The sequence below is a fragment of the Cariama cristata genome, unplaced genomic scaffold, assembly GCF_000690535.1.
Source record: "Cariama cristata isolate BGI_N322 unplaced genomic scaffold, ASM69053v1 scaffold9777, whole genome shotgun sequence".
Lineage (NCBI taxonomy): Eukaryota > Metazoa > Chordata > Aves > Cariamiformes > Cariamidae > Cariama > Cariama cristata.
This window is the reverse complement of record NW_009627127.1, coordinates 1-10,147: the sequence shown is the minus strand read 5'-3', so window position 1 is coordinate 10,147 and position 10,147 is coordinate 1. Positions and strand designations below refer to the sequence as shown.

General features: G+C 42.1%; 1 protein-coding gene across 1 annotated transcript in view; it reads right to left on the bottom strand.

Moving 5' to 3' along the window:
- The window catches only part of NMBR (neuromedin B receptor), an 18,195-nt gene extending 8,339 nt beyond the window's left edge, over positions 1–9,856 (bottom strand). The window contains exon 1 of the mRNA XM_009704328.1: positions 9,474–9,856. Coding sequence (XP_009702630.1) covers positions 9,474–9,856 — 383 coding nt within the window. The remainder of the gene's footprint in view (positions 1–9,473) is intronic.
- Positions 9,857–10,147: the final 291 nt, after the last annotated feature.

The following is a 10,147-nucleotide window of genomic DNA, read 5'->3' as shown; positions in this document are numbered from 1 at the left end:
GGGAAGGGAAGGGAAGGGAAGGGAAGGGAAGGGAAGGGAAGGGAAGGGAAGGGAAGGGAAGGGAAAGGCAACCAGGAGTCAAATCTGACAAAAACTTATGCTACATCTGTATTAGCAAACTAAACAGTGCCAGAGCCTATTCTTCGGCCTGGAGGACAAGTGGTATTGGCTGGACACCCATGACCATTCCATTAAACTCTTTTTAACTCCCAGTACGGGGCCAACACATCCAAACAAAATAGGCAGTTTACACTTCTGTTAGTAATGGCTTGTGTTTAATCCTGAATCATGCCTAGAAATTGTTTAGGAGAACATTGATTGACCCGGGTCAAAACCACAACATGGACTGCGCTAATAACAGTTTGACAAGTGGTTGACTTCCAGTGCTCAGGCCTAAGTTTTGGCATTGTTGAATATGTTTTTGTGTATATATAGATATATAACATGTATACATATATCTATATGTGCACATGTACATCTGTACATAGCAAAAAACCCCACACTTTCAGGTGCCTGGTTCCAAGAACACCACCCAGAACCCTCACGCAATGGCTGGCCTACCCTGGTCTGCTGTACCCCTTCTTTCTTGACTTTTAAATTAAGCAAGCAGCTGTATTTCCCCTGCTGTGCATGCTGGGAGCACCCCTGATCAGACCTACTCAGTTTGCATCTAAGCTTCGTTAGGATCCTGAAACCAAGCACAGCAAAGCTGAGGAGCCTGATCTCAAAGTTGTGTTTAAATAATAGGTGGAGCACACAGAAGTCATTAACCTTCACAAAACAGCCATGGCAAAGGCAGCTCTGGTACCTGCCTCTTCAAGAACAAAATGGAGCATTCCCTCAGCCAGGGTGTCCAGGAGTCATTGCCCAGGCCTGCTGGCCAGTGGCTCAAAATTAACATTTCATCAACGAGGAGAGAGCCTTACTCTCACCAGGCTGAACCATACAAACCCCTGGGCAGAGCATTTCCCACTGGGAAGTACAAGGCAGCTTCACATGTGTATTCTCTTGGCTTTTATTGCCTTTCTGGAGCATTTGCCTCATTCTGACACTAATTTGGAATTCTGGATTTTGGATTCTGCTCAGGAGGGGCGGGTAGGAGGAGGGGAAGCCCACTGATACCCATCCCTTTCGACTGATAAGACAGAGATGCATGCTTATCTGCCTAGTCACCATATGCCTACTGCACATCTCCCAGTAATGATATCCACACATACTTGAATGAAGAAGATCTCCTAAAATCATCACTGCTGGAGCAGAAGGTCAATAAAAGTATCAGTTACAGAAACTAAAGTGCCTGGAAGCAGAAATCCTGAGCATAAAAGACGCTTAGTGCCAGTTTACCTTTATAAAACTGTTGCTGTTACAAAACAATCCCTCCCATTTCCTTGAGGAATTCAGTAATAGTCCATGCCATGGCAGATAACATAACTATTGAGGAGAACATTACATGGTCAGATGATTTTTAGAAATGTTCCAAGCCAGGAAGAATAACCAAAAAATAACCAAACCTTTATTAATGTATCTGAAACAGACTTAGCTTTTACCATTTGAGAATCCAGACCCCAAATTTCTCTAATTTCTAAATTCAAAAAGCTGCAATTTCATTTATTTGCTCCAGTACTATTATCTAGAAGTCTCCACTCTGTCACTTTTAAACTTGTTTCCAGTTCAATTTCATTTGCAACTTCTGTTCTTAGTTTGCATTGAAATCAGTGCAGACGTAAAACACAAGTACACACCACAGTAACAAAAAGGAATACTAAAAAAATCACAGAGGTAAACGTTAATATAGCAATCCTTAAAATACAAACAAATGAAACAAACTTGGAGCCAATGCACAAACATGACACTATGTTAAAAAAAGTACTGTGAAAAGTATTTGGAAAAAAACCAAAACCATATTTGGGATAGTCATGTGAAGGACAAAACAGAATCATATGAGACAGAATGACGATATATCGGAATAATCCATTTGTCTCATGTTCATACACACACCACAGTTTTATTTGTACATATGCTCATACGAATCTGGAAATACACAAATCTACATGCAGCAGATGTAATTACTCTAAGGTTCATATGTTTGTCTCTTGGTTACTTTCTCCGACATCTGACAAGTTGTGTCAAATTAATTCCAAAACACACTTCTCTTCAATGGACATCAAAGTAGGTTTCCTCTTACCTTCCACATATTTCATGAACTTGCAAGAACTTACTTGCTGTTTCTAATCACACTGTCAATTTGGGCTGAATTTCAGCATGGATTTAGAAGTTACTACTGGAGGTACCTGCTTAGACCTAGGGATTGCGACTGCATATGCCTTGCTTCATTAGTACGTACAAAAACACACAAAAAGACTTTAGCACCAGGAATATATAGCCTGGAAGAATGGTTCTGCAGCAAAACCCATATGAGAAACACACCAGTTCTTCTATAATTAAACTATTTAAAATGAGATTTCAATGACATGATCCCTTTTGGGAAGGATATTTGAGTTTCATCACTCTGCACATATATAAAAGATATTTATTATTTATTCTCTAACACTTTTACCATCACAGAAAACATGTGAAATCTTTGCCCTAGAGAAAGCATCGGTAGAGCATATTTGATCTCTGACATCATTTCTGAGGACCTGCTAAATGCAGACTTGAGGATTCCAACAGTCCAATTTGGATAAACCCATTGCAATGTAAGATATAAGGGAACTGTCTATCACGTTATAGGGAGAAGCAAACAAATAAAATAAATGTGTGGAGATTTACATTCAGGCCTGAATTCAAGTAAGAATTCAGCTGGATCTGCTGTTTCACAGCTATTTTGTCAGTCACAGGCACAGATTTTACCAAACTGATCAAAGAAACAGTGAACAGAAGGAATAGTTTTGTAACAGGTTCTCAGGTTTTAGGTTGCAGCCTACGAAAGGCGGTCGGACACTGACATTTGCATTAATCAAAGCAAAGCTGGCTTTGATTGTGCAACATACAACGCCAGCATTTCATTGATCACTGACTGGGATAACCACCACGGCCATTTCTCACTTTGCCATCCGCAGGACTACGCTCTTTCCGTATCAGTTGAAGAGCACCCAGAGGACACACGCTCAAAGGCAGGAGTTTAACAGATGCATGTGTCTGTATGAAGTTTGAGAAAAATTTTCCGAACTTGGGAGGAAAATGTTATTTGCTGAGAAATCATTTTCAGCTGCGCAAAGATGGTCACAAGAGGAACTTCTCCAACAGCTGATTTGAATTGCTGGACTTGGACAAACCCTAGAATAGGTAACTCCTTAATCTACTCCAGACATAAAATTCCTTCTGCATTGTTGTGGGGGGCGTTTTGCCATCCCTTTTTTCTTTCTGGAATATTTTCCATTATATTCCTTTTAGCTGTATGGAATGGATACAAACGAACTAGAACATTTTAGGGTGGGGACAGGTGAGGACAGGCTTCACCGTTTAACTTGACAAAATATGTCAGAGTTTCATCAAAGGTGTCCGGGCAAGCTTTATTTTGTGAGTCAAGTTTTCACATATACGGTGAATGGCGAGCTGAAAAAAATGTGAGAGACAAAGCTTGCCCAACCTCTCTTAAATTTCTTTTGCTTTGCCTGTTATTGCATAACTATAAACATAATGCTACAGCCTACAGTGAGAGAAACATCTGGACCATCATTTCTTTTAATGTACTTCAGTAAGTCATTCATTCAATAAGTCTACCTCAAGTGTTAGGGTTTCTATGATGTATATTTATACATTTCATAGTTCTACTGGGTCCATATAATTTTGTTTTCTCATCTACTATATACAGTCAAGGCATTGTTTTTCTCTTATACAGATAATCTTTCATTTTACCTTTGATTATTTTTTCTTTATTCTGTGGTTATTTATAAGTAATTTTCAAGATGTCATGTAATACTACTTTCCTTGTAAAGGCTCTTTAGTCCCTGAATATCAGGTTTTAGAGATCAAAAAGAAATCATGTCCTCTTTCCTGCTTCACCTGCTCCAGTACATGTCATAAGAAATGAGGATTTTAGAGGTCTCCAATTACTATATTTCAGCCTGAATCAGCACCTAATACAACAAAAGAAGAAACTTTAAGTAAATTCTGAAGAAGAGTAAAAAGAACTTTTATTAAGGGTGATTTTACTAATGAAAAATCCTAAAGTAGTTACTAGGACACCTCTTCACACTTCTGAATGTCTTCAAAACATTTCCTGAGTCCGCCAAAAAGTAGGAGATGGCAGACATGCAAACTGAGCCAGAATGGTTTTTGTTATCAGTTGTGGTCAGAAGTCAGCACATAGGTATTAAACTTGCAGAGAACGTTTTTGAGTCTTTTTACATGTTTAAAAATACAGATTACAATCTTCCAAATTTAAAGCAAATAAAGAAAGAAATAAACCAAACCAAAAAAAAGGATCAAACAGTTTAGCTACGCAAATCTATAGAATATATTTTAAGCATCTCAAGCATTGTATTTAGTTATTTAAGTATGAATTTAAATTTTCAAACTCCTTTGTTATTAAGATTAGGAAACGAGTCACAGCACTAATGAAAAATAACTCTGGCTAATCAAGTATTTGTCTCATCAAAGGTGTCTTTTTGTCACACTTTCTAGGAAGAATACAAAGAAGATGCTATTTTAACTGCAGTAGGGCGAGTCGCTCCGCTGTTCAGCTTCACTGTCTTCACTAGAGTGCATCAGGACTGTATTTGAGCTAACACATTTAAATCCTTCATTAGAAAGAAAATTCAGTGTAGAAAAAGTAGCAGAATTAAATTTAATCCTATTTTTACAGATCACATAAAAAACAAGGCATAAACGACAGCCAAAGAGAAAAGGAAAGACTATGTGGGACAAATCTAAAGCTGTTTTAAGAGGCTGCCATTTCTTCCTTCAAAGTCCATGCACCCCAGGTCTCTTGGCATTTTGTGGGTACAATCACCATACAGAATCATAGAATCATAGAATCATTATGGTTGGAAGAGACATCAAAGATCATCAAGTCCAATCTTCTACCCAATGCCACCATGCCCACTAAACCCACTAAACCATGTCTCAAAGCGCCACATCTAAATGTTTTTGAACACCTCCAGGGACGATGATCCCACCACCTCCCTGGGGAGCCTGTTCCAATGCCTAACGACTCTTATAGTGAAGAAGTTCTTCCTAATATCCAGCCTGAACCTCCCCTGGTGCAACTTGAGACCATTTCCTCTTGTCCTATCAACGTTTCATCCTGTCCTATACCAATAACGCAGTGACGGCCAGAGGTGCACTTGAGACTGTTTCCTCTTGTCCTATCAACGTTTCCTCCTGTCCTATACCAATAATGCAGTGACGGCCAGAGGTGAACACTGGAGCACCCATTCTTAATGCGCTGCCCCCTGAACTCTTCCAGCCACCTCTCCACACCAACGTTTATGTGTCATCCAGACCTCTAGCTCTGAAAAGCATCTTGGAAACATCTTTCCGTACTTGCACTCCACTTCCTTACCCTCGTTGCCTTCCCAGGCACAAAACGGCAAGATCTCTCACCCTGAGAAGAGGATGAGAAGCCTCATGAACCCAGTTTGCATTCTGAGTTAACTGCATGGCCCACTATGGATGTAAATTGGAAAAACACTCTCTGGAGCAGTGAACAAGTTCATGGGATGGTTCAGGTCAGGCATCGTTCAAGTCAGGTTCATCCCTGGCTTCTGTCCTTTCTGCAGTTAGGAGACTCTGGCACTCCTTTTCTCCATGTGTGCCACACTGCAGTCCCTCTGGCAATACTTTTGCTCTCACCTCTTTATTTTTACCCTCCTTACCCAAGACCACACGAAGTCCTGGGACCTTCTCATCAACAACTATTAGCCCTAGACAAAACTGCAGTCCGTGGCCCCTAGAGAAGCAAGCTGGACAGGGGACCCATTTTTAATTCCTCGTCCCCCCACACCTCTGGGAAGTGTCCCCCTGGCCATCAAACACTGGCTCAGTGGGCACTCTCAGGGTGCGCTGAGCGCTACTGGGGGTGTTCTTCCCTATGGCCTCCTTAGTTCCCTTTTTTTTGGTTTTGTTTTGTACATTTTTCTCCCTCAGTCCCCTTCCTTTTTTCATTTGTCATGCACTGTAATTGTTAGGTTTTCTCTTTCAGTAATCCACCCTCTGTTTTGTTTGTTTTTTTTTTTTCCCTTGGTTTTTTAAACTAGAGAAATATTAATGTTTCTAGAGGTGGTCTTGTTTCTCTGTAACAGAGAAAAATCCATAGGAGCAGTGGCCGTGGGGGTCAGGGCACATCTCCTGTGTGGCAATGAGAGGGGACAGCTGGCTCAGCAGCACTGCTCTCATCCTGCCTTCTGCACTCCAGAGCAGAGGGAGCTGGCACCCTCCGCAGATGCCAACCCACTGCACCTCCAGTGCCACCACTGCATCCTCTCTGCTGCCATCATCCCCACCACTGCCACTGACCTCCCACCCTGCTCTGCCCTAAAATGTGTGGGGCTGCTGCCGGGCATCACCGCCCACATCTCGCAGCCAGACCCACAGGAGCTCAAGGGTGGGAAGGGCTGGTTGATGGGACCAGCTGGTATTCCTGGGATGGGGAACCTTGGGCAGATTGGATGTGCACTGCCAATTTTAATCTGCAAGTGTGCTCTAGGGAAGTCTGGGAAGCACTGTTACAAATTACGTATCATGTTTGTACAGAACAAAAGAAAAACCAAACCAAACCAAAATTCAAATAATCTTAGTACTAGATAATCAAGCTTCCAGATAGAAGGTGCACATTTGTCACACTGAAAGCACTAGTGATGCTGAGACAGACTTCCATGACAAAAAGATATATGAAATAAAGCAATTTTAGAAAGGATAATATGCAATGAATACCACTTTATCTTCCTTATGGCTTCAGTTTGTAGGTAATGATCGCTCAGAGTTTATTGCTTCTGCAGCCGTTGTTGTTAAATGTATCACATCCATGTAATTCGCTATGCAGAATTTCCACATAAACACCAAGTGCTAATTACACTGTGGAAACCAAGACAACCTCCCTTATCTTAATTCATGCAGGCATACTGTAAAGAACTCCAAATATTTCTAAATCTGTTCCTTAGTGTAATCAATGTCTGGAATTCTATGTAGTCCTGTGGTAACAGGGAGTAAAAAGGAGGAAAGGCTTTAATGATCATATATTAAAATGTACTTTGAGCATTATCTGTCGCTGAGAAGACATCGTATACCAGACCAAATATGTACTGGATTATAATGGAGCCTTCTTAGCGCTATCACTGCTTCCAAACTGCTAACGTCCTGTGCTAGATTTGCTTATCTGGAGAAAACACAGCTCCCAGCCAGGCTGTGCCTCCTCGGCACCTCTTAGGTACAGGATGCTGCCACCACTCCCGATCTGCCGACGTAATTTCCCATAACCGATCCAGTCAAGGTGACACACGTTAGGATCTGGCTACAAATTAGTGTGACAAAACCCCCTCCACCCCAGTGCCTCCCCGTTAGTTCAACCCAAGTGTCGTACAAAAAAGTAGACCTGAGCCCAACCCAAACCCCACCGAGAGCCCAGCCAGCTTCCCTCCGAGATGATTTGGGTCCCTGGGAGACACGACACTCATCTCTGAACTCAGTGACGGCTCTTCTGACTGAAAAAGAAGTGGGTTTTGTTCTCAGTAACTGAAAACGTAACCGCAGAGGTTGATGAAACAGAGTTGTAAAATTCTTACTATAACCATTTCTGATATTTGTATATACTGTGGATTCCAAAATGCTGGAGGAATGTATTTATTGTGAGTTTATATGATCACAGCACACCATCTGTAGCTGGTTTTTAGGATGTGTAATTCTAAATGCATTCCGTGTAAACAGATTCAGCATTATTTCTTCTTGAATCTTTACTGATATTAAAAGGAGGATATAAAATTATATGGAAGAAGCAAACAGTGAATGCTCCAAAGATACACAAAAAGTAAATGAATGAATCCTTAAACGTTAAACCACCATCATTCCCTCACATCATATTTCACTAGAGAGATGATCTCCTCTGCAAATAACTTCTCCCCTTTTCAAACAAGACAGCACAATCATACTTTCAAACAGTGGAAATATAGAATAGAAAGAAAACTGCAATGTTTGCTTGGCTCTCCAAGGGCAGTTTTTGACATGCTCTTTAAATGAGCTAATCAGAGAGTTACAGGTATGTTTTGCAACCTCTTCTTCAAAAATATAATCCATTTTCATGAGTTACAAAGTCTTTATACACAAGTATTTTAGGTCCTGATTCAAACACCACTGAAATTGATGGCTGCTGAAGACTATCCTCAGGTAGAAGCAAACAATTTACTGAATTGGCTAAAAAAAAGAAATTATAGTTATACTCCATTAAAAAAAAAAAAGGATTAAAAGTTTTAAAGAGATGTTACTGTATGTGTGAAGATACATTACTATACTCGAGCTTTTACATCATGCACCAATGTAATGCATTGGTTCGGCTTAAAATCCAACAAAAGAAAATGGGGTAATTCCTATGGAGAAGGAATAAAATATTTTCATTAGTGGCTCACAAAAAATTGCTTAGATAAGAGAATAAAGATAATTCCATTTAATTTAAGGTTGCCAAATACACTGCAAGATTTTGTCTTTCAGAGCCTGAAACAGAGTCCAACAGCCACCCAGTTGCTATAAATCCCTGAAGTACCCATTTATAGTAACTGGGAGGAAAAACTTGGGGTCCAGCTCTCTGTTTCTTCCTAATTTGACAAGGACTGGAGATGGAAGTATTACTTTCTAGTTTGTCTTGAGGGAATTTCTTTTTTTCCTTTTTTTTTTTTCCTTTTCTACAAGTTCAGAAGAAGCCAAAATGAATAGTTTGAACAAAAGTTTAAGACTGACAATTACAACAGAACAGTTTCGTGCCTCCGAATTCCCAGAGGCTGAACTAGTTCTAGCAGTCACCTCTGGCAATCTGCTCTTCTCCTAGGGCACAAACACACACACACACTTACTTTCCTGGCAGAAAGAAACAAACCAATTAAAAATACTTCTGTGCTTGACTTTCTTTAAGCTGCTCAATGCCTGTTGATATACCCCTGTGGCTTGGCATGGGTCATATTTAGCACCTAAAACCTTCCTCTAATGAATAAGATTTCAAAAAACCTTTCTCTAATGAATAAGATTTCAATACATGGGCTGTTACAGGACGATGCCAGAGGTGCAGGACTAAACCCAGCTCTTGCAGCTAGCACTAGGGAAGCTGGAGGCCGAGGCACACCCATTTCCAGAAACCTTTTAACTTAAGTTAGTACCAGACTTGCCATCAGTGAGGGAAGGAGAAGCATGGGCACCTCACAAATTGGAACGAGGGGACTGCAAACCAGGGATACCTTATCAGAGGGATGCTTTACCTTTCATGCCAGCTCCAGCTAGCCTTAGCCCAAGCTGCAGAGAGCTGAGAAGGGACAGCCCAGCTTTCCTACCTGTCGGCACTGAGGGCGGTGAGGGTGAAGACTGAGACACCAACGGAGGTGAGCTGGATGACAGGGATGAGTTTGCAGCCCATCTCTCCAAAGAGCCACTCCTCGGAGAAATACCGGGAGGCATCCACGGGCACACAGGTCACTAACAGCAGCAGATCACCGGCAGCGAGACTGGAGATGAAGATATTGGGCACGCTCCTCATGGCACTGTTGGAGATGAAGATCTTCATGAGGGTGATGTTGCCCAGCAAGCCCACAGTGATGATGAGCAGGTAGAGCGAAGGGATCACGCAGCGGACGATGAACATGGCCGTGTCCCTCCCCGGGGGCAGCAGGGCTGTGTCGGGCACCGGCTGGGAGCTCCCGTTCCCCCCGAGGGGCATGGCGGTGAGCTGGGGCGGCGGCTCCGTCTCCATCCTCCAGCTTGGGACAGACTGATGGTCTCCAGTGCAAAGTGCAGTGGGAGCCACTGGGAAAGCTTCACCTCTCGGCAAGTCAATCAACTTTCTTCCCCTTCCCTCCTGCTTTTCGTCCTCCCCCTTTTTCTCTGCCGTTTTCTCCCCTCAGAAAAGCAGAAGCAGCACTGTCCGCCGGCGCAGCGGGGTCGGAGGCGGGAGGGGCGGGGGGGAATACAAATACAAAAACCCGGTGCCGCCGTTGCCTTTCAGCTCTTC